Source organism: Macaca fascicularis, chromosome 7 (genome assembly GCF_037993035.2).
Source record: "Macaca fascicularis isolate 582-1 chromosome 7, T2T-MFA8v1.1".
In the NCBI taxonomy this organism is placed as follows: domain Eukaryota; kingdom Metazoa; phylum Chordata; class Mammalia; order Primates; family Cercopithecidae; genus Macaca; species Macaca fascicularis.
In genome coordinates, this window is record NC_088381.1 from 38,523,091 (window position 1) to 38,548,793 (window position 25,703).

The following is a 25,703-nucleotide window of genomic DNA, read 5'->3' on the forward strand; positions in this document are numbered from 1 at the left end:
TATGCAAAAGGTAACAAAAAATGCTAAATGTTGAGACCTCTAAATTTAAACATTTTAAATTTGACATAAATATTATTTCACAAACAAAAAAATCAAAGTTTTATTTTAGTCTAAGTTTTATTTTAGATAAACATAGGAATATTCCAGCTTGATGTGTCTGCTTACATATTTGCTATACTGAGCTAATTTATTTCAAATGTATTTCAAAATAAAATTCAACAGGAAAATATAATTTACATAGTGGTTTTTTGTTTTTTTGTTTTTTTGTTTTTCACTTAACACTGTACAATAACTTATCTGACTTGGAACTTACTTTCAGGAATCAATGATTCTTCGTCCTTTTTCTTAGACTCTTTCTTACCCCAAAACCCACTAAACCAGCCTCCACGTTTCTCGCCTGTGTCAGCAGACTTTTTCCTTAATTTTTGCCCAGACCGAATCACCTAAAAAATAAAAATTAAAAAATTTACTTGAAGAATGTTGCCCTCTTCATTTTCAGGTATAGCCTGGAAAAAAATAATGGTTCATTTTTTCTTTAACGCTACGTAAGATTGAACCAGTCAAGATCTTAAATGACGCTCACAACATAATTTAGTTAAATGTAGTCCCCCTGTTAGTTGATTAATACTTCTCACACCAACTGATAGCATTTTGACGAGGCTGCATGTTATGAGCTATATAGTTAAGGTTCCAACTAAAATATTTCCAAACAACGTTACTTCCAAATTTTTAAGTTAAGGAGCCACTAGAACTCCATGTTTATAAAATGAAAAGTTCCTTGAAAGGGAACACACCCAAAAAAATATTAATTTGAAACAATTATATTTCAGAATTCATATATATTGCTGGCTTGCTAACTAAGACAATGGCAGAAGGAGGGATATAAATTAAAATAGTCCTTGAATCTCATTTCACCCTCTTTTTTCAACAAATCCTGAGTAGATTTTCTATCGTTCCTTGTCTTTCCCACTTTTCAGAGAAATATAGACGAATAACCAAAGACAGAAAACAGGGATAAAGAAAATAAAGGGGATAAGTAATTTAGATTCTATGTTCTCATTCCCTGAATAAGTAAATTTCAATAATTTTTCCACTTAAAGTATTTTAAAATGGTAGTGAATGGATAACATATTGTAAGCCTCTGTGTGTAATAAAAAGTGGAATAATACAAAAGAGAAGATGCAAGTAAAGAGTTGAATTCTATAGTAAAGAGAATAGGTTTGATTGGTGAATGTAAAGACTAAGGATGGGCAAAATGTTAAACTTTTGTCACAAGCTATGAATGAGTGTGTACATTTTCAAGCCCTGTTTGAAACTGCAAGAGGAAAATGAATGACAAATCAGCTATTGTGGATACCACAGCTCAGTGGGATTCAACCCTTGCTGCACAAAAGAATCATCTAGAAGCTTTATGAGAAAAATGCCAAAACCAAAGCCCCACCACACAACAATTAAATCAAATCTTGAGAGAGTGGGTTCTAGGTAGGCACTGTTTTTTGTTTTGTTTTGTTTTGTTTTTGTAAAAATGGTAATGTAATTTTTAATCATAGTTTCTTTTTTTTTTTTTAGTTTTTTTCTTTTTTTTTTAATTTATTTATTATTATTATACTTTAAGTTGTAGGGTACATGTGCATAACGTGCAGGTTTGTTACATATGTATACTTGTGCCATGTTGCTGTGCTGCACCCATCAACTCGTCATTTACATCAGGTATAACTCCCAATGCAATCCCTCCCCACTACCCCCTCCCCATGATAGGCCCCAGAGTGTGATGTTCCCCTTCCTGAGTCCAAGTGATCTCATTGTTCAGTTCCCACCTATGAGTGAGAACATGCGGTGTTTGGTTTTCTGTTCTTGTGATAGTTTGCTAAGAATGATGGTTTCCAGCTGCATCCATGTCCCTACAAAGGACACAAACTCATCCTTTTTGATGGCTGCATAGTATTCCATGGTGTATATGTGCCACATTTTCTTAATCCAATCTGTCACTGATGGACATTTGGGTTGATTCCAAGTCTTTGCTATTGTGAATACTGCTGCAATAAACATACGTGTGCATGTGTCTTTATAGCAGCATAATTTAGAATCCTTTGGGTATATCCCCAGTAATGGGATGGCTGGGTCATATGGTATATCTAGTTCTAGATCCTTGAGGAATCGCCATACTGTTTTCCATAATGGTTGAACTAGTTTACAATCCCACCAACAATGCCATCCCCATCAAGCTACCAATGTGTTTCTTCACAGAATTGGAAAAAACTGCTTTAAAGTTCATATGGAACCAAAAAAGAGCCCGCATCTCCAAGACAATCCTAAGTCAAAAGAACAAAGCTGGAGACATCACGCTACCTGACTTCAAACTGTACTACAAGGCTACAGTAACCAAAACAGCATGGTACTGGTACCAAAACAGAGATATAGACCAATGGAACAGAACAGAGTCCTCAGAAATAATACCACACATCTACAGCCATCAGATCTTTGACAAACCTGAGAGAAACAAGAAATGGGGAAAGGATTCCCTATTTAATAAATGGTGCTGGGAAAACTGGCTAGCCATAAGTAGAAAGCTGAAACTGGATCCTTTCCTTACTCCTTATACGAAAATTAATTCAAGATGGATTAGAGACTTAAATGTTAGACCTAATACCATAAAAATCCTAGAGGAAAACCTAGGTAGTACCATTCAGGACATAGGCATGGGCAAAGACTTCATGTCTAAAACACCAAAAGCAACAGCAGCAAAAGCCAAAATTGACAAATGGGATCTAATTAAACTAAAGAGCTTCTGCACAGCAAAAGAAACTACCATCAGAGTGAACAGGCAACCTACAGAATGGGAGAAAATTTTTGCAATCTACTCATCTGACAAAGGGCTAATATCCAGAACCTACAAAGAACTCAAACAAATTTACAAGAAAAAAACAAACAACCCCATCAAAAAGTGGGCAAAGGATATGAACAGACATTTCTCAAAAGAAGACATTCATACAGCCAACAGACACATGAAAAAGTGCTCATCATCACTGGCCATCAGAGAAATGCAAATCAAAACCACAATGAGATACCATCTCACACCAGTTAGAATGGCGATCATTAAAAAGTCAGGAAACAACAGGTGTTGGAGAGGATGTGGAGAAATAGGAACACTTTTGTTTTGTTTTTTAATTCCCCTGGTGATTCTAACATGCAGCCAAGATTCAGAACCACTGAGATGACAACAAACTAGTTTCCTTCAACAGCAGAGATCATGATACAGAAAATTAATTGCTTCAACAGTTTCACAAGTAGATGAAACTGAGCTATTTTGGAAATGACACCCAATTAAATGTATATCATCTGAGTGTTTCCGCTTTTAAGAATCTTCTACGAATTCTTTTAGGGAAAATGCAACCAGAGACTTCAAATTTAAACCTCTCTTAGATACTGAGACTTAATAAATAGATGAATTTATAAATAGTTTTTATAAATCTAAATGCAGAAAAAGCTATAAAGCATTTGGATATTTTGTTAACATCTCTTTTAACCAAACTGATAGTTTTAAGTTTTAAAACGGCAGGCACTAAACTGTATTTTTTCATTGTTACCATCTTCTTAGCTACCATAAAAATTATTCTTTATAAAAATAGATAATACATTTTTTTACACTTTGGGGGAAAGAAGCCTTTTTATTTTGGAAAAAATTAATTAACCAAAATTAACCTTTTTAAAATATCCTGATAAGAGACATCAAGATAATATGGCAACAAATCCCAACATTCAACTTCCTCCCAAATCTCTAAATATCTAATAACCTTTCAAAGAAAGATAAAGCCATTATTAGCATTAGCATTGAAAACTTAAAGATGTGATCAGCACGCTACAAATTTCAAGGAATTTCAAAATAAACTGAAAATTTTAGACATAATAAAGAGAAAAAGAGATGAATTAGTAGGAAAGCACACAATCAAAAATACTAATTTCAAACAATAAGAAAGGCTTTGAAGAAAATGAAGTAACAAAGAACAGTGAAGAAAAGTTTTCCTATCTTTGTCAATCCCCACTTAAAAATAAGTAAGAATTAACATTTAAAAATATGAAAGCTGTCACAGAACTATACACACACATCATACCGATGTCAAATTCTTGGTTTCGGTATTGTTCTATAATTACATTGATGTAACTTTTGGGAGAAACCGGGTGAAGGGTACACAGGACCTCTGTGAACTATCTTTGCAACTTATTATAAACCTATAGTTATTTCAAAACATATATACATATATGGGAGACCAAAAATAAATAAAAATATATAAATGAGACCTAATATGAAGACGGATGCAGAGCCCTTTCCCTTTTCCTCAATTACCCTTTGTTGCCTTCACTTCCTTCTCTGTCCAACTAAGTGCCCATGGTAAATAACTTCAGCCAATCCTCTGTCTGCATTTTAAACTCTGGCCCTACATACTTTCCATTACAATGAAAAAAATCAATGTTAGATGGATCTAATTGTATTCTCTTCTACATCCATCATTCTTTGTCTACTGCATCTCATAATTAGTACCCTTTCTTCACTTTTTAAGCAACTGTAGCTGATATTAAGAATACACATTTAAGCTAAAGCAACTTAAGTCATGGAGGATTAAAATTAAATTGATTCATTCCTCTCTGTCATAGGAACAATCCCCAGCAACAGCAAATACCTTTCAAAATAGTCATACTTTCTGACCTAACAACTTGTACCTTGGGGAATTTGCCTGTGAGAAAATAAGGGATGTTTGAAAAAATGTAGAGATAAGGCTATTCATTGTAGAGTCACTTACAATTAAATATAACCAGTGAGAAATAGTGAAGCAAATTCTGGTATATGCACAGAGTGGAATACTATTCAGTTTTTTTTTTTGTTTTTTTTTTTGTTTTGAGATGGAGTCTCACTCTGTCACCCAGGCTGGAGTGCAATGGCGTGGTCTCTGCTCACAGCAACCTCCGCCTCCCGGGTTCAAGCGATTCTCCTGCCTCAGCCTCCCGAGTAGCTGAGATTACAGGTGTGTGCCACCACACCTGGCTAATTTTTGTATTTTTAGTAGAGACGGGGTTTCACTATGTTGGCCAGGCTGGTCTCAAACTCCTGACCTCGTGATCTACCCATCTCAGCCTCCCAAAGTGCTGGGATTACAGGCTTGAGCCACCATACCCAGCCTCTATTCAGCTATCTTAAATGATGTCAGAAAAATGGTTCTGCTGGCACTGAAAATGGGCACTATAATTTTGTTAAAGAAAGAAAAGCAAGTTACAAAACCTTCTCTTGACTCCACATTGTCCACCACTTACTGCTCCATTTATCTGCTCTGCTTACAGCAAAGAATCATACTGTTCCTATTCAATGTCTCCCATTCCTATCAAGTTTCTGCCCACATTATTCTATAAAAATTGCTCTCAAGTGACTTCTTTATTACTAATTTCAGTGAAAGTTTTAGTTCTATGGTGGCATAAGCCCTCTTCAAACCATCTAAAACTTCTGAACAAAAAATAAAAAAGATCTACCTGGGATTTTGAAAAGTAAGCAAAGCAGGCAAACAGTAGAAGGGGTCACAATTTGGAGAAGTGACCTGCACAAGACTGAGTTTTCCATGACGTTTGTTTTTCTCACATGGTGTGCCCACCCCATCCCACCCCACCACCATAATCTCCCATTTCTAATGTTCTTGCCCTTGACCATGGGCATGACTTGCAACTAGTTTCTAAACAATAAAATATGGCAAAGGTAATGAAATATACTTGATTCTGTGTACAATGTATATGTTATGTATACAAGACTTTAGCGACCATCTTGCTGGAGTTTCTCCCTTCTTTTGAAGAAGAAAGCTGCCATGTTACGGTTTCTATGTTGGGAAGCCCATTAGGCAAGGAACTGAAGATGATATTTATAAGCTGAGGGCAGCTCTAGCCAGAAATCAACAAAAAACTGAAGCCTTCCATCCCACAGCCACAAAGAGCTAAATTCTGCCAAGGAAAGCAGATTCTCCATCAGTCACGTTTCAGATACCATAGTCCCAAACCAACACCTAGCAATATTTTAAAACCTTAAGCAGAGGACTCAGCTAACCCATACCTAGATTCTAGACCCAGAGAAACTCAGAGATAATAGCTATGTGTTGTTTCAAGCCACAAAGTTTGTTATATAGGCATAGAAAACTACTATACACGGCTCTGCCCTGAGCAAGGGCCTCACCATGGAGCAGAGCAGAGGAACATGGAGCACAGTTGTACCGGCAGCTAAAACCCTGAGAAAAACTCCGTACTTCTGGCCAAGGAACCAGTAAATGGAGTTCATGAAGGCCAGAATGTATACGAGAAAACCCTGGCAGGGAAAGAGCTTGAGAAGGGGATTATCTCTTAATTCTGTATATGAACCTGTCCAAATCTCAGTCTAATACAAGCTTCACATATGTGAAACTAACCCAAACCAAAGTAGCAAAGGTTTTAGCCACCCCAACTAACATGAACCACCTGTGCAAGTCTCAAACTAACCCCTGTATTATTCATGAGTAAAACAAACTCAAACTTACATACCAAAGGTTTAAAGAGCTGAATTGAAATCTGAACCACCATCCACAGAAGGCAAACACAACTTAGATTCAGAACCTAACTAGGCTGTACACTAACACAAAATGTCAACGTTTTCCAGAGCATTATAACAAGATTCATAGATTATATAATAATCACAATGTCAAAAATACAATCCAAAATTACTTGACATACAAAAACAAACGAAACCGGAAATGTAACTAATTCTCAAGGGAAAGATAATCATCAGATGCCAACAATCAGATAACTTCAATGTCTGATAGCTGGAACTATCAGAGAGCCACTGTTACCTGACATAAAGGCAAACACACTGGAAATTACTAAAAAGATTGGAATCTTCAATAGAGAAATGCAAACTATAAAAAAAAAAAAAACTCAATAGTAATTTCACACCTGAAAAACATATTATCTGAAATTAAAAATTCCCAAGATGGGTTCAACAGCAAAATGAAGATGACAAAAGGAAGATAGAACTTGAAGATAGATCAATAGAAATTATCTAGCCTTAGAGAGAGAAAAAAGATTGCAGGAGAAAAATGAACAGAGTACCAAAAGGTCTAAATACATATATATACACACACACACACACACATATATACACATATACACACACACACATACCTCTTATGTATGAATATATATATATCTAATATATATGGGTATTTTCATCTTTGCCTATATATTTTATATATTTATATCTATATATATGCATAGAATATAAAATTAAGAGTGCAAAAGAAGAGAATAAAAAGAAATTGGTGCCAAAAAAATTACTTGAAAAATGTCATAGCTAAAATATCCCATATTTAGTAAGTTTAATGGTCAATTCTGTCCTATCTTAGTTAAAAAATCAGGTGCATCTGTCACAGTTGATCACTTTCTCTACCTTGAAATTCTTTCTCCACTTGAATTTGAAGGTGTTACATTCATACAGCTTCCCTACTACAACTCTGGCAATCCCTTCCTTTGCTGGTTCTTTCCCATCCCTCTGATTGTAACAATGGATGCTTTGGATCTTTGCAACCCTCCTCTTCTCTAGCTATACTAATTCCTGAGGTGATCTCATCCAATCTCATGGCTTTAAAGAAATCCATGTGCTGACCCTTCCTACATTTCTATACCCAGCACAGATTCCTCTTCTGAACTCCACATAATTGCCTACTCCAATGCCCCTCTGAGGTCTAAGAGCTAAAACATAATAGGTCCCAAATTGAACTCCTGGTCTTCTCTCGTATCACTCAAGCTTGTTCTCTCCCATCTTCCCCCTCTTATTTGATAGCAAATCCATCCTTCCAACTGCTCCAGGTCAAAATATTTAAAGGCATTTTTTACTCTGTCTCCGACAACTCACATCTAGTCAGTCAAGAAATACTGGCTGTACCCTCGAAGTATATCTAGAATCTGACCCTTTCTCATCACCTTTATTTGCAACCATTTTCAGCAAAGCTACTGTCACCGCTCATCTCAATTATTTCAATAGCCTCCTAACTGCTCTCCCTGTTTTCACTCTTGCCTTCCTTCCCACAGTCTGCTTTCAAAGCAGCCAGGATGAATTTTAAAACTTAAGTCAGATCATATTATCCTGTACTCAAAACCTACTATTGGTTTCCCAATTCAGAATAAGAACCAAAACCCACATAATGGCTTGTAAGATGCTGCTACACAATCTGGCAATCTCCTCAACTCCCACGTGCAGCCCTGCCTTTCCTCTGCTACCTTTCTTCTCTGACCTCATTAACCACCACTTTTCCCTCTCTCAGGACTCCAGTTAGCTTCCTCAATGAGCCAGGTATGTTCCAACCCCAAAACCCTTAAGCAGTTACACTTTATTATTTCTGCCTGGTTATACTTTTCCCTTAGATATCTTTCTGGCTGACTGTCCCATGTTCTTCAGGTCTTTGCTCAAATGTTTCCTTCTTAGTGAGGCTCTTCCTGACAACACTGTTTAAAACTGCAAATCATTATCACTTCCTAGCTTCAGTGCTCCTTGTATTCTTTCCTACTTTATTTTTATCGAAGTACTTATTAACCTTATCCCCTACTACAATATAAATAAAAGATTTTTGCCTGTTTTGTTCATTTCTGCGGGCTAATGCAAACGATAATGACAATGAAAAAAATCATGTATTTAGTCATTACTATGTGCACATAATTATTTAAGTGTTTTAAATGAATTATCAGGTACTCCTAACGATAATCCTAAGATGTAGGTTCTACTAATTAATATCATCTCACAAATCAGGAAACTAAGGCACAGAGGGGTCAAATAGCCCAAAATCATATAATTAGTAGATGGCAAAGCTGAGATCAGAATCCAGACCACCTGACTCCCAAGTCTATACTCTAGCCATAATGCAAGCATAACAGAATAAATGAACAAGTGTACAGTTGACCCTTGAACAACATGGGTTTGAACTGCATGAGTACACTAATACTAGGATTTTCTTCTGCTTCTGCTACCCCTGAGACAATCCTCTTCTTCCTCCTCCCACTACTCAGCTTACTCAATGTGAAGATCTTTATAGTGATAGACTTCTACTTACTGAATAGTAAATATATTTTCACTTCCTTCTAATTTTCTTAACAACATTTTCATTTCTCTGGCTTACTTTATTGTAAGAATACAGTGTATAATACATACAACATTTAAAAATATGTGTTAATTGACTGTTATCAATAAGGCTTTCGGTTAACAGTAGGCTATCAGTAGTTAAGTTTTTGAAGAATCTAAAGTTATACACAGGCCGGGAACGGTGGCTCATGCTTGTAATACCAGCACTTTGGGAGGCCGAGGTGGGTGGATCACCTGAGGACAGGAATTCAAGATCAGCCTGGCCAATGTGGTGAAACCCCATCTCTATCAAAAATACAAAAATTAGCCAGGCATGGTGGCACATGGCTCTAGTCCCAGCTACTCAGGAGGCTGAGACAGGAGAATGGCTTGAAACCTGGGAGGTACAGGTTGCAGTGACCCAAGATTGCGCCCCTGCACTCCAGCCTGGGCAACACAGCAAGACTCCATCTCAAAAAAAAGAAAAGTGAAGGTAGTTATACACAAATTTTTAATCGTGCGGGGGCTTGGCATCCCTAACCTTCAGGTTGTTCAAGGGTCAACTGTATATGCCTTAATCTCATTTAAAAGTATGAGTAAGTATATGGACATCTATAACTATAAAAAGGACTAAAAGGATATACAGAAAGGTATTAACAGTAGTTACTTTTCGTTTCTGAGATGATTCTTTTTGTTTTATCTATATTTTCTAACTTTTCTACAATGAGTTATAATGCATTTGTAATTTATTTTTTTAATTACCAAAAAGTCATGTTACAGAATCTTAGAAATGACATGGAACATTGCACACAAGGCAACAATAAATAAGCAGTTATAAAACATTATCAGTAGATCATTTCCAATTTCAGAAAGGAAAAAAAGAAAGTGAAGGAAAGAGGAAGGAAGAAAGAAAGGAGAAAAGAAAGAAGAAAGGGAGAGAAGGAAGAAGGAAGGGAAGGAAGAGGAACAAAGAAAAAGTTTTAAAAAAAAAAAAAAGAGAGAGAGAAAAAAAGCACAAATAAGCAGGTATATAAGCATGGGAGAAAAACTGATAGCCAAAATGATAACAGTAGTATTCTAAGTTGTTAGGATTATAGATGTCTTTTATTTACTTTCTTTTTAGAGTTTTTCAGATTTTTCATTATAAAATTGTGTAAGTGGCAAGGCGCGGTGGCTCACGCCTGTAATCTCAGCACTTTGAGAGGCTGAGATGAGCGGATCACCTGAGGTTAGGAGTTCAAGACCAGGCTGGTCAACATGGTGACAACCCGTCTCTACTAAAACTACAAAAAAAAATTAGCTGGGCGTGGTGGCACGCACCTATGATCCCAGCGACTCAGGAGGTTGAGGTAGGAAAATCACTTGAACCCGGGAGGCGGAGGCTGCAGTGAGCCAAGAGCATGCCACGGCATCCCAGCCTGGGAGACAGAGTGAGACTCCATCTCAAAAAAAAAAAAAATTAAGGTTTTTTTTTTCCCCTTCATGTTAGTGGCTTTTTTTCATTACTCCAGTTTCTGTTCTCCTGAGACTAAATTAAGCAATAAAAACCTCAACTCATGAAACTTCAATTTCTTGATCCTAGGTATAAAAGGGGGTATTAACATGTTTAAAACATAAAATCAGCTAATAAAAATGATTACCTCAACTTGTGCTTGTTGCCTTGCTAAAATTATGTTAAAAACATCTAGAGTCTTCTCCAAGTCCTGTAAAAAACAGAGAGGCACTTGTAAACAAGAAATTTAATCATTAGATAAAACAAGAAATTTAATCATTCTTTTATCATTAGATAAAAGAAATGTTTATGATTTCTAGGCATATCTAGTCCATTATCAGTACCTGTGACCTAATGATAGTATTAGTATAAATCTGAATGTATTCTAGACTTTTAAGTTTTTTAATTTTTTACAGTAAGAAAATAAGTTTTCCAAGAAAATAAATCCTCATTAAATGCAGTATGAAAATAATTTTTATGTGAGAACTTTATAATTAACACGTAGACATAAATGCACATGAAAACAAGAGTATTTACGAAGAGGACCTGTTTTACATACCATCCTTACGATTCTTACTTCTTACTCCCCCCATTCTTATTATTACATAGCCATTGTACTAAGGGTGCCATTACAAAACACATAATATTTAAGAATGTAAAATTCTGCAAAACAATAAGTAGGATAAAATAGAAACTGATTTGAGACATTTACATAAAAGTACGTTAACCGGGTGACCTGTGTTCTAAGTGCTTTATGTGCTGTCTCATACAATTCTCACAACTCTGTAAGACAGATATTGTTACCATTTTATATATGAGAACAAGAACACTAGACCTGGCAGTTTGAGAAACTTGTGTCCATAATCAGAAGGACACTTGGTAAATATCCAAGTCAGTACTTGAACCCAAATCCATCTGACTCTAATATCTACGCTTTTTCTAATATTTCATACTATTTCAGAAAAATAGTAATTCGACTCATAAAAATAGTAATTCAACTCATTTTTCAAATTATGAATCATTGGTAGAAATAGTTCTATAACTGAAATCAGAAGACATTAAGCAAATTATGTATCCAGTGTGATTCTACCTTTCATTTTTTTATTTTTTATTTTATTTTTTTCTTGAGATGGAGTTTTGCTCTTGTTGCCCAGGCTGGAATGCAACGGTGGGATCTCAGCTCACTGCAACCTCCACCTCCCGGTTCAAGCAATTTCCTGTCTCAGCCCCCCAAGTAGCTAGGATGACAGACGCCCACCACCATGCCCAGCTAATTTTTAAAATATTTTTAGTAGAGACAGGGTTTCACCATGTTGGCCAGGCTGGTTTCCAATTCCTGACCTCAGGTGATCTGCCCACCTCAGCCTCCCAAAGTGCTGGGATTACAGGCGTGAGCCACCGCGCCCAGCCGTGTTTCTAACTTTTAAACGGGGGAAGATAAGACCTCTTCTTTCCCAAGAAGTAAAAGTTTTTTATAAATAATATTTGAAGCATTTTGAAAAGCTACTACCATATAAATACAGGATGTTTACTAATAAAACAAGATATAGCTATCTAATAAACACATATTTAAACAGCTCTGATACTTTCTAAACATTATAATAAAAACCAGACACGTTTCCCAAATTGTTTACATTAACCTTATTTTATCTGATATTGGCATGGGGAAAAAAGTTTTTTTAAAGAAGAAAAACTGGAAAAAAAAAATTCTGCATTTTCCCATATAATTCTCTCTCAAAAAGAGGTGAATTCTGTTCTTCCTAAAATTATTTTTTGATTCAAATTACATGCAGAAGAATATTAAAGGATGATTAGACAAATAATAGTTCTCACTAATATATATGCAAGATATACCTGAATTTCTTTCTGTATTTCTTCTGAGACTTTAGACTGTGTTAACTTGTTTTTGTAGGCAATTTTATAACTCTTGAGTAACTGCCTGTGCTTTTTTATATTACTCCATGACCACATCTGTGTATACCTTCTTATATGAACTTCAAGAACAGAGTCAATTGCATATTTCCACCTGAAAATCAAATTTTGTTAACATAAATGTGAATATAAAGGTTTAAGACAAAACAGGAAAAGTCTTGACTTTTTAGAACTTACGCTGTCAAATTTTTTGTTCCTCTTAACTCTCTTCCTATAAGAGCTCAGCAATTCCCAGTAAAATTGTCTGACTTAAATAGACTTAGATATAAGAAAACATTTAAAGAAGAGAGTTTGCCAAAGCAAAATCCAAAAGGCACAAAATGACACGTGGGAAATAGTATTCCAGTATGGTTATAACACTGAGTCTACGTGGGTGACTGATAAGCGATAAAACTTTTAGAAAAATGTTGAATGTCTTGAATGTTAAGAATTTGGGAACCAGCCGGGTGCAGCGGCTCACATCTGTAATCCCAGCACTTTGAGAGGCCAAGGCGGGCAGATCACGAGGTCAAGAGACTGAGACCATCCTGGTCAACATGGAGAAACCCCATTTCTACTAAAAATACAAAAATTAGGCTGGGTGCAGTGGCTTACGCCTGTAATCCCAACACTTTGGGAGGCCGGGGAGAGTGGATCTACAAGGTCAGGAGTTCAAGATGTCAAGATGCTGAAACCCCGTCTCTACTAAAAATACAAAAATTAGCTAGGCGTGGTGGTGGGCGCCTGTAATCTCAGTTACTTGGGAGGGAGTTGCTTGAACCCTGGAGGCGGAGGTTGCAATGAGCCGAGATCACATCACTGCACTCCAGCCTGGGTGACAGAGCAAGACTCTGTCTCAAAAAAATAAAAATACAAAAATTAGCTGGGCGTGGTGGCACACACCTGTAGTCCCAGCTATGTGGGAAGCTGAGGCAGGAGAATCGCCTGAACCGGGGAGGCAGAGGTTGCAGTGAGCCAAGATCGCGCCACAGCACTCCAGCATGGGGTCAGAGCAAGACTCTATCTCAAAAAAAAAAAAGGAATTTGGGAAACTAGGAGCAGAAATACAAGTGGATGTTCATATGAAAAAAGTAATATGGACATACAAAAGAAGTGAAAGCTGTTTTTATAAGTAATCAATATATTTACTATTTGTCTTTTAATACTCTTGCCTCTTTTTTTAAAGTGGTTGAATTACTTGGCTTTTGAAAGTTGCTTAACTCTGACAGTAACTAAATATATGATTATATGTTCCTCACAAAACAAAAAACAAATTCTAACTTACCATCGTCGACCATTGGTATGAAGTGGTAAATAAGGCTTGTATTTCCTATAAGGCGCATTCCTAACCATATAATCCACTGACTCCAAAAGGTCAATCATACTTAAGTACTGTTAAAACAAAAATAAAATTATATTTATTACATTGTACATATAAATAAAGACTAAATTTCATTCTATTTTTCAGTCTAGTGAGACTCCAAATTCCCTGAACAATGTTGCCTGTTAGCCCAATAATATACTATATTTCATCAAATTTAAGATGCTATCAATTATAAGTATACTACAGTTCATCAAATTTAAGACACTATCAATTTTAAGTTGTAATATAATTTTAGGTTCTACTATAAAAGAAAACTGCTGTTAATTAAATTGTGTTATCACCAATATATACATCCTATTTTCAGATGTTAAAATGTAAACTAAATTAACATCTTAGAAACAATGAAATATGGTATCTGTAAATTATGATATAAAATATGCCTGTTTCTAAGACTATATATTTTTCCTCTGGACCATCGTTTCAGCAGTAGCTAGCTATGAGCTGATTTTGAAATTACTGCAAAAATTATTTGCATGACTAAAGCAAGATAAAGCTATTTAAGCAGCCATCTTACCATCAACACAGCAACTCTGTGTAGATCTGACAAACAGCTCAAATGGAGGGAAACATACACCCAGAGGCAGCACGAAACCAGAGAAGATTTTTAAACAGGGGCAAGTCTAGCTTCCTCCTCTCTAATTTTTCCCAATGCAGTTCTAACTAAAGGTTACCTACCGTGCGGCTGTTCATCACTTGAAATGTGTCTAGTCTGAACTTAAATGTATTTTAAGTGATGTAAAATGTCTCATTACAACTTTTTACATTTATTACATGTTGATATGATTAATATTTTGGAAATATTAAGTTAAATAAAATGTATTATTAAAGTTAATTTCACCTTTTTCTTTCTACATTGTTAACACAGCTACAAGAAAATATAAAATTACAACTTGCATTACATTTTTATTGAACAGAATTGTACAAAAAAGCTCAATTAGCTAAATCTCCTGTCCTCCTTTCACTTCCAGTTCACCAAGCCTGTCACCCCAACTCTCGGGGCACATAACCACACTTGGGAAACAAATAGTGGAAAAAGCTGCCAACATTGCTGTTCTAAAAATTAAAAGAACAATATTTAATAAGAGTGCCTTCCATTAAAAACTGAGGAGGGAAAAACACATTAAAATCTTCCATCAACAGGCCAGGCATGGTGGCTCAAGCCTGTAATCCCAGCACTTTGGGAGGCCGAGGTGGGCAGATCACAAGGTCAGGAGATCAAGACCATCCTGGCTAACACAGTGAAATCGGTCTCTACTAAAAAATACAGAAAAATTAGCCGGGCGTGGTGGTGGGCGCCTATAGTCCCAGCTACTTGGGAGGCTGAGGCAGGAGAATGGCGTGAACCCGCGAGGCGGAGCTTGCAGTGAGCTGAAATTGCACCACTGCACTCCAGCCTGAGCGACAGAGTGAGACTACATCTCAAAAAAAAAAAAAAAAAAATCTTCCATCAACAATTGTGAGCCAAATGGAAATAATTTCCTTCCCTACAGTTTGATATGATTCTCCACAATTTAGGAAAAGACAAAATAAAATTTTTAAAAACTACTTCTTAAATTTGAAATTCATTTTCTTTAAAACGAAAATTTTTAAACAGTCAAATCTCAATATAATGAACCCCAAAAAATCACCAACCACTAGAGAAGTAATAATCACAAATAAAAGCAGTCAAGATTCAAGGTTAATCAAAGCTGGAAATATCCACATGAATCATACCTGAGGTTTGGTCAGTTCAATGGCAATATTTTGTATTTCTATGTTCCAATCCAGTTTGGGTGTTTTGAGCTCTGATTCTGCATAAGGATTCATGTAGAGTTTTGCAGAGGCTGATATTGGCTGGAAAACTTGTATTACATGGGAAGACATAAGATATGTTTATATGCTTTTACATATAAACAAGTATAAATAATTATGAGAACACTGTTATTCTAGAAGAAAAATGATCAAAAACATGTGTAATAAAATCACTACCAAAAATATTTAAGCAATTTAAGCTTCTACTTATATGCATAATAATAACCTCAATGGTTAAAGCGAAATCTCCAAGGAGGAAATTGGAGTCCTATGCTTCTAGGTAAGAAATGTATAAAAGAGACAACAATCTACTCTTGGTTATTTACAGTCTGCATAAAATTAGACTTCTCTTCCTTGCTGCAAGACATTTAATGATTTTATTATTCATTAAAAATACTAATACAAAAAAGGAAATAAGATCTGATAAATTTCTGTCTTAATTAATCACTAGCAAAATTTAGTAACACGATCATGAATAAAATTCATTCCAAAAAAAGAATCTGCTCATCTCTTTATTATTTTCAAAATTATCATTACGTACATAGCCTTAGAATCAACTAAAGAAAATAATCTTCGGGTTGAGAAGTAACATAAAAAGGTGTGTTAGGGAAGATGACAGGGTAATGCAAGGTGATAAATTTTAACTGTGAATAATATCAAAACTATAAAAACTGGTAAAAAAAAAAAACTATAAAAACTATTAATTACCATATAAAAATATGTTTGCATAAGATTGTACAATATTTTCAATGGCTTTAAAGGCTAGTTATAAATGGAAAATGCCTAAGAATGAAATTGTAGATTTTCCTTAACTATTTTTTTACCATCAATGAACCTAAATGCTTTCACAAACTAGCAGCACTTGAAAGTTTTATCATCATAAAATGTAGGGATCTGTGTAACATAAGTGCCAACTATTATCCAGCGTCAATTCAATTAGTTACAAAAGAACATGAAGAAAACAACAGTGAACCAGAGTAATATGGAACAACCTGAGTATGAAAGCTGAGAACAACCATAAAGGGGTATACTAAATAAAAACAAACCCGTAGCTTCAATAGCATGAAACTAAAATAAAGAAAACAGATGGAAAAAATCAACAAATAAGCAGGAAGCTGTGTTAGAGATCTAGTTGTAAAATAAAGGTGAGGCTGCCAAGAAATAGAAAAGCTCAGAAAAAGAATTCTCTAGAGTGGCAGGATTACGTTTACACTGCAGTAGTAACATAAGGGTGACCTCAATACCAGAATCTCAGAGATTTGGTTACTTTTTGAAAAAAGAAAGAAAGAAAACCTAAATCCTAAAACAAAGAATACAACAGCAAGCTAAGAAGGATACATGGAATTCAAAGAAGGTTGGCTGTAGGGAATGAACTACAGCTATACTGCCCTTCTCTATCTGCTATTCTCCAGTGGTGTGTGTATTATGATCTATTCCTAAATAATTAGTTATAACCCAAACATGCTGTATCATAATAGTAAGGTATAAAATTAATATACTTTGTTTGACTAAGTAACATTATCAGAAAAGTATTTTAAAATAATATATTTACTTCTATGTTTCTTCCTATAACATGAAATAAACTTTTACTATTACTTACTGTATTGATAATTTGGGGGTATATTTCCACTTGTAAGAATTTCATTTTTCAGCTGATCCTAAACAAAAAATTTGAATGAGAATGAAAAAGAAAATGCACATATATTCAGTCACACACATGCACACACACACAAAACTTGGTTCTTACATTAGTATCTTTGTTTCTCTGTTACTAGTAGTTAATAAGAAAAACACACTGAGCATTATTTACAAGTATAAAGACACAGAAGCAGATAATTTTAAGAATTCAGTATGTCTACAAACAACCTTGTAGTATGTCCCCTCTGACTCTGAAAAAATGCACATATATGTATATCCATACACTGGGATTTCAGACACATTCTAGTCAAAGGCAAATCATATGTTACAGTATCTTTCCGAGAAATACGAGATGGAAGACTGAAATTTATCCAGTTCTAAAAATTCAATTGTTCTTTCTTTATCCTCTAAGTAAATAAACATGGCTAAGATTGATTTAGCACACTGAAGTTTTGAATTAATCTTCTACTATTCAGAAAATCACCATAACAAATGTCTAAAACATTTGTCAAAGATACATGTTTTATATCTGAGAAATATTATCTTTATAATATTCTTAATCATTGTAATATGAAATATCAAAATGTGACAAGAATATCATCAAAATGAGAATGTAAAAAAGCATAAATACAGTTTTAATTTAATACCATGGACTCTGATGTCACTGTCCAGTGAATGATTTCACAAAGATCTTCAAAAACAAAACTGCTTTTCTGAAGACACATAGTGGATTTGAAAGGATGTTTTTCATATTTCTGATTTAGCAAAATACAAGTTAAACAAATGGCTGATATCCTGTCCTCATGAATGCCCTCTTACATTAAACAAATTTAGGGGGCGGGAGTGAAGTTAGCTCTTCCAAGTATACATTAATATTACCAAAATCTGTTCCCTTGATCTCTGGTAAGACATGCTGCAGTTTACATTCCAGTATGCGCTAAGACTATCAAGTCGTATAAGCTACAAGAGAAAAATGAAAAGAGATCAAGCAATCAACACATTGAAATTATGAATCAATTTTAAAAAAACTCCAAAATTACCCAAATGCCATTTTGAATTTTTAAAGAAAATAATATAAAATGAGGGGAAAATATATTCATGTTATTCAGACTTTATTAAGTCTAGCATTTGCTAAATTGTGCTTTCAAGAACACTATTTCCAAGAAACTCATTCATTCAATTATCAAATATTTATTGAGAATTTAGTATTTAACAAACCCTGTAAACATTTTGCTAAAACAAAAGACATGATCCTTCCAGCAGATACGAATAGCTGTTTCCTGAAAACAGGTGGTAGCAGAGGAGTCTATGGTCAACAAGGTGGGAAAGCTACATACAAAATATCCCTCTTGGAGACTCAGTGTTTGTTACCATATTTAAAGCTCTATAGTTTAAAATAAAATGAAACGTACCTGTTTAATTATGTATAGCTTAGTACTTTAATCAATAACCTTACTTGATTAGAGAATATTTTTTCTATAACATCTAAAAATATCTCAATATCTAATGTTCACAAAGTACCATTTGGGACCTATTAACTGTATCCTGTATCTTTACTTGATAGCTAAAGAACCTATATCTCAGAACTGGTAAGTGATTACAGAGGGTCACACACTAAGTAGCAGGGCCAAAACTAGACCCTAGACTTTTAAATCACACTCCAACAGCACGCTGTGCTCCATCAATGTTTCTTCAAGAAAATAAATTAACTGTACCTAGGAAACTAACAAAAATTTTTATTCCAGTATAATACCTTGTATATAATTTTGTCTGTTTCATTTAATATGCATGGAGTCCAGTGTTCATTTGCAGTCTAAAATAAAAAAGAGAATACCTGTGAAATGTGGTATGGATGTCATATAATGGTGCTCTAATACTTGTAAAATGTAACAAAATAATTTAGGAATAAAAGACATCTTTCTTTAAGCTAATTTAATGTTACCTAATATTAGCTATCTATTTCTTTACATATATTTATAAGACAAAATCAAAGAAACAATGAAAAGAGAATTGACGTGATTCTAACTTGAGTTCATTCATTCAGAAAATAATTACTGGATTAATACGTATTTGAATTTGAACTGTGGAAAGAATTGGATATGAATGAAAACAGACAGCCAGCCTATACACTATTGAAGATGGTACACATTCTTTTCTAAAAAAACAAATAATTGTTGTGTAATAGGAAGAAAACCAGGAGGGTATGGAAATTACCGCATGACCATGTTTCTACAAGGACAGCATGTTCAGCAATGCCAAATACTAAACTTATTTAGCAGCAAGGGCGTTTTTGAGAAACTTGTTAAGAACTGTTTCAGTGGAGTAGTAGAGTGAGAGTACAATAGGCAGATAGGTAAAATGAGATTTAGATCAGAGGTGGGACAATAACTTTAGATTTAAAAGTTAGAATGTAATTGCAAAGAAAAATAAATGGTATGGATACAAAAGAGATAGGTTTGCTATTGCTATTGTTGTTATAATAGCCACTGTAATAGTTGAAACAGGAAATAATTGAGCCAGACAATGTGCCAAATGTTTTACATAAACCATCTCATTTAATCATCACAAAAACACTAAAAGGTAGGTACTACTTCAGTGAATTAATGTGGTTTTGACAGAAGGAGATTAACATGGTAAGCAATACAATAATATTTTACAGGTCTTTGATAAAATACAATAGGAAGCATAAAAGAGGGAATGGTAAATTCTAAGAAGGAAGTGAAAAAGAACGAGAAAGAAAGGTCATGTATCACGTAAGTATTAAAACTTGAGTAGAATCACCAGGCAGACAAAGAGAAGAAAGTAATACAGACAACTAAAGCAGAATGAAGAGTCTGAGCAAAGAAACAAAGGGACAAACAACAGCAAACACTAAGGAAACTACATATTCTTGTGCAACAGTATATCTGTTATCAGACAAAAGGAGATATATGACAAGTTTGTATTTTTTGCATTGTCTGCTAGAAGCTCAAAGTTACTATGCTCCCTTATGACCACGATCATTAGTTACAGCTTTCTGGAACAATTCTCTCTCTATCCTTTAGAACATAGATTCTATCCTCTTTAAAGGTGTTACTGTATACTTCTGTGGTCGAAAGCTACTTCAAAGTCATTTTGGAAACAGGCAAAGGATAAACAGTATATTAAACACTAGCTTCCTTCACTCCCTTTCCTTTGTCTCTTCAGCTCTCTTTTTCTTTATTGTTTCTGCTCTGTTCTTCAACTCCGTGTGTATCTCTACTTCTCTATATGCCCACAACATTGTTAAGCCTTCCACATAACCATGTCCTTCTTTTTCTGTTTTTCTGCCAGTCTACCACCCTTCCATTCTTCTTCCTCTTCTTTCCCTATTGAGGCCCTCTCCATATAAGTAGACATAAGGCAAACTTGTCTGGTAGGATTTATGGTTCACTGTCCTTAACTTTAAAAGTATCTAAATGAACCACATCTTCTTCTCCGTAGCAAAACCTAATTCAGCTATTTGTCTTCACTTACATGCCCCAAAACATGTTTCCTACTACTTAGTTGCCTGTAATAGAAAAAAAAATGTCCAGCCTATATATAGGCTGTCTACCCTTAAAGACCATTAAAAGAAAAATTCATTATAAAATAATCAAAATAATTTACATATAGCCCAATGAGATGAGTGCGTGCACATACACACACATACATAAACATATGCACATATATAAGCTATTTAGAAATTCCATCTACCTATAACAAAAATGTATATCTTTCACTCTACAGAAATTCATCTTCCCCTACTTTCCCCACGTTTAAGATACAGCTTTTATTTCTTTCAAAGTATTTGATAATGATATTTTGATACTTGTTACATGGAAAGACAATTAAAAATAATTTTAAAATGTAATAATAGCATCACTAAAAATGTTAAACTTCTAGAAAGTTATGTAGCATGATAGTACATTTAAAAAACCATAGCTCTTTGTAGAATAGTTGATTTTAGACAATTTACCCTGTGACTTCAGAATAATACTTTACAGGTTCCACAGAAGTTTTAAATAAAGCAAACATTACCAGTAGACTGAGCTCTCCCAACGTGACACCAAATGAAAGAGGCCGCTTTGGATCGGTGACCTACCAAAGAAGAAAAGATAACAGTAAAATATGCTGATGGTGAAGGCAAATCCATGTCCTTTACAATAGGCAGCAGAGGGAAACGTGTTTACAGGTTACAACCCAATTGGATATGTGGAAAACACAGGGGAGGCAAGTAATAACATGGCTGGGATTATCCATATTTTGTAGACATAACACTTCTATGCTACCAGTAAGATCCTTTCCCAGTGGAACTCTTTTCATACTAGAAGACGACTCACTAACTATGACTAACAAGACTTTTCTCTAGACAGTTAAAAAGGAATAATCTTTTTATGTATATCATCAAAGATGTTTTCACAGATAAATTTCAAAAGGTGTTACAGATAACACTGCCGTGAAATCATTTTAATAACACTTAGGGTACACAGTGGAATACTATTCGGCCATAAAAACAGGAGAACATGTTTGTTTGGGTTTTTCTGCAGCAACATGGATGGAACTGGAGGCCATCATCTTAAGTGAAACAACCCAGAAGCAGAAACACAAACTGCATGTTCTCATTTATAAGTGGCAGCTAAATAATGAATACACATGGTCAGTTTGTGGAATCATAGACATTGGAGATTTGAGGGTGGGTGAGAAGTAGTGTAAATGGTAAGAAATTTATTAATGGGTACAATGTATAATATGGGTGATGGAGACACTAAAAGTTCAGACTTCAACACTATGCAGTATATCATGTAACAAGGCTGTACTTGCACTCCTTAAATTTACACATTAAAAAAAAAAGGCTTTCTTGGAAATATGAACTGTCTCTTTAAGCCTTTAATTTTCTTAACACTTCAAAATGCTTCTAGGAAAATCTCTAGATCCTTAATATTTAATTTCTTCAGTCTCTATATCCAAAATCTGTCAACATTAAGTTTTTGTTCTATTTCTGATGTTCAATATGCAAGCTGCAATCCATGGTGCTTAAACTATACCACAATGTGCACAGTGTCACTGTTTTAGACATCTTAAAGAAAAGTCTTATAGAATTGTTTGGTCATGGCAGAAACTAAGGAAACTAGGGAGAAGGGAAATGGATAATGTTCTAAATCATCCAACTGGGACTACAGAGTTTAGTCACATACAATTTTCTAAACAGAAAAAAATCCATGTGGTATAGTTGAGAAGTACGAATAGCTTTATAAGTCATTTTAATTAACATCAGACATATGATGACTTGTGGCAAAATATTTTCCTTTATTCCCACACTCATCTTTTTATACTTAGAGATACCTAGCTCAAAATAACTGCAGCTCTTTCTGAAGAAACCCATTTGTTTTATTAAAGACAACCCTCAGTTGCTAATGTACTACCTACAAACCACAGCTATTACCCAGTGAGCATCTTTATGATAAATTATTATATTTTCTCTACACCCATTTCTTAATACATAACTGTGCAAATGAAAGAATTTCCTTCTTTTTAAAGGCTGAACAGTATTCCATTGTGTATATACACATTTTATTTATCCATTCATCCACTGATGGACAATCTTCTCTATAGTGAATAGTGCTGAAATGAACAAGGGAATGCAGACATCTCTTTGACATACTGACTTCAACTCCTTTGGCTATATACCACAGTTCCCGCTTATCCTCTGGAGGTATGTTCCAAGCCCCCTAGTGGATGTCTGCGACCACAAATAGTACCAAACCCTAAATATACTAGGTTTTTTCCTATATATACATACCTATGATAAAGTTTAATTTTACAAATTAGAAATGGGATTGCTAGATCATACAGTAATTTGATTTTTAGTTTTCTGAGGAACCTCCACACTGTTTTCCAAAATGGCTGAAGTAATTTATATTCCCACCAACAGTGTACCCAGGTTCACTTATCTCCACATAGGATTTTAATGATAATTCTTCCCCTTTCATGATGTGTTGAGTATACTTTATTTTCTTAAGTTTGTTATTAACAAAGGCATTTATGAGTGAGGTTTTTTTAAGACATTTATTTGTTAACACAATTCATTTTAATGACTCCATAAATAAAGTCAACATAAGACAGAGGTAGTATTTTTTGAAAATCTACAAATGTGTCTTGATGACTATCAAGTTACATAGGGAACTTATGAAGAAAAGAAAAATAAATTCTAGCAATGTCAGTATTGCTTTAATTCAATTCAAACTTAAAGCAAAAAGAATTAAACTCATTTTTAGAAGCAATGAACATTTCCAGGTTCCTAGATAAATGAAAAAAATTTAAGTTCTTACATGTTTCAAACTTTTAAACAAAGCAATGCATATTGTTCAAAATATGTGTTGTACTTTAATTAAAATTAGCCAGTTAAACAGTTCTTAATCAGCTGATGTTACACTTTAGGTTATGAGTGAAGTTTGGTTTCTTCTGTGCAACTACTGTTGTACATGTGTGTGAACAGTTGTGGGTGTTCAATCCAACTCAGTGGAATGTAAAGAGAATGAGACTACAGTCAAGTGACCAGAGTTTTAAGTCACTTTTTGGCCAATTAACATTAACATTAGTTATTTCATCACCTTTTAGAATCAACTCATCAGCATAAAGCAAAAATTAGTTTCTTAAAGTTATAATAAGTCTTAACACGTAAAATAAAATTTAAAAAAATAACAGAGGACAATCCAAAAACCTCTTATATCAGCTTCAGAAAGGAACACATGATAATTTTATAGTATATTTACATACATAAATGCCTAATAAAACTAGCCTAACACAAGAAGATATGGTAGTGTACTCATAAGAAAAAAATCAATCTCGGATTTAAAAATGGGTACAGATAATCCATATATAGAAAAGTCAAGAATATTATAAAATACATATTTAATTATTAACTTAAACTTAGTAAATAAAAATTACTTACATCATCTTCATACTTAATGTGAATATCTGTGATTTTTACTTGTACATTTTTTATTACTTGAGTTGCCAATTTTTCCACAAATGTATCCTTTTTGGCTTCTTTTGGTTTATCTATTAAAAAATAGAAAAATACAAGCTCAAGAGTTGAAATTCTCATATACCTCAAAATTAATAACCAAAGGACAGCTAAGGCACTACTCAATGGAAATTAGAGCCAATAGTGTCTTTATTTATATTTTCATATGCATGTCCAACTTAAAACTTGTTTTTGAATTTACACTGTTATCTGACATTCATTTCACATTCCAAGTCAGAAATAAAGTGGCAATGTGTATAAACAACACCATGGCATAAAACTACTTTTACCTACCTTTTGAATGATCAAGACCTTTAAAAGGTTTCTTAAAATGTTTTTTGTGCTTTTTACGTTTACGTCCTTCTCAGTGGAAGCATTTTAGTGAGAAAAGGATAAAATTCAAGTTAGGAGACTACAGGACAGAAAAGAAAACAAGAGAATTCTTCCTAACAGCAAATTTTGGCACAACTCACCTTACCTTATTCTAAACTGACCTGTTACTTCAATATAAGGACAAATTTACAAACCTTCTTTAGTCTAGAATAACTTTCTATAGTAAAGAATAACCTTCTTTAATCTAGACAATAAATTGGCAGGTGTAATTATACTAAAATTGGATAAAATCTCCACTCCCAATGCCTTTTATAATATTAATGACTTCACAAAGTTACACTTTAATTTCAATATTACCAAAATATTGGAAATGTAACAATGACAGAATATAAAACTTTCAGAAGGTTTTGATAAACATATGGTAGGAACATAGACACATAAATGAAATGAAAGGGTAAGTTGCCCACAGATGACTTCCTCTGGATGATACACTTTACAAGCAAAATTATTTAATGACTCAAGGATATAAAGAACATTAAGTGGGCATAACATGTACATTGGACTGTACACTGAATTCGATTAGGAATTCCTTTAAAACCTCATTCTCTTTCAACACTACCTCACTGCATTCTGGCATTTACCAATACCTGTATTACTCAACCTACAAATCTTCATACTGAAATTTCTATCAGGCATCACCTGCAGCTGAACTCTTGAGGCAGTCTCTGTATTATCTACTGATTTCTAGTCTCCAGCCTCAGCTCCTACTAAAGATCCGTCTACCCTGTTACCAGATTGATGTCTTTTAAAATACTAATCACAGCCTGTTAATCTCTTGCTCAAAATTATTTAAAGGCTCTCTGCAACCTCCCAGACATAATTAAAATGTGTTTACACAATAGAGAAAGTCCTTTTATGATGTGACCCCTACGTCCCTGTCCTATTCTATTTCCTGCTGTGCATCCTTGCACTGGATACTACATAAATAATATTTATAGTTTCCCAAACAAGC

At 34.4% G+C, this 25,703-nt stretch overlaps 1 protein-coding gene across 7 annotated transcripts in view; it reads right to left on the reverse strand.

The window, feature by feature from the left end:
- The window catches only part of VPS13C (vacuolar protein sorting 13 homolog C), a 189,598-nt gene that overhangs the window by 130,820 nt on the left and 33,075 nt on the right, over window positions 1-25,703 (reverse strand). For 2 of the 7 annotated variants that reach the window (XM_005559700.4, XM_045395561.3), the window contains exons 7-17: window positions 24,653-24,718; window positions 24,284-24,393; window positions 21,370-21,429; window positions 19,085-19,144; window positions 18,211-18,291; window positions 17,294-17,351; window positions 15,616-15,743; window positions 13,804-13,910; window positions 12,462-12,633; window positions 10,756-10,818; window positions 314-443 (exon numbers count right to left, since the gene is read on the reverse strand). In XM_005559700.4, coding sequence (XP_005559757.3) covers window positions 314-443; window positions 10,756-10,818; window positions 12,462-12,633; window positions 13,804-13,910; window positions 15,616-15,743; window positions 17,294-17,351; window positions 18,211-18,291; window positions 19,085-19,144; window positions 21,370-21,429; window positions 24,284-24,393; window positions 24,653-24,718 — 1,035 coding nt within the window. Of the gene's footprint in view, window positions 1-313; window positions 444-10,755; window positions 10,819-12,461; window positions 12,634-13,803; window positions 13,911-15,615; window positions 15,744-17,293; window positions 17,352-17,978; window positions 18,292-19,084; window positions 19,145-21,369; window positions 21,430-24,283; window positions 24,394-24,652; window positions 24,719-25,703 lie in introns of all 7 variants that reach the window. The other 5 variants (XM_005559702.4, XM_045395562.3, XM_015452896.4 and 2 more) reach the window with 3 other exon arrangements.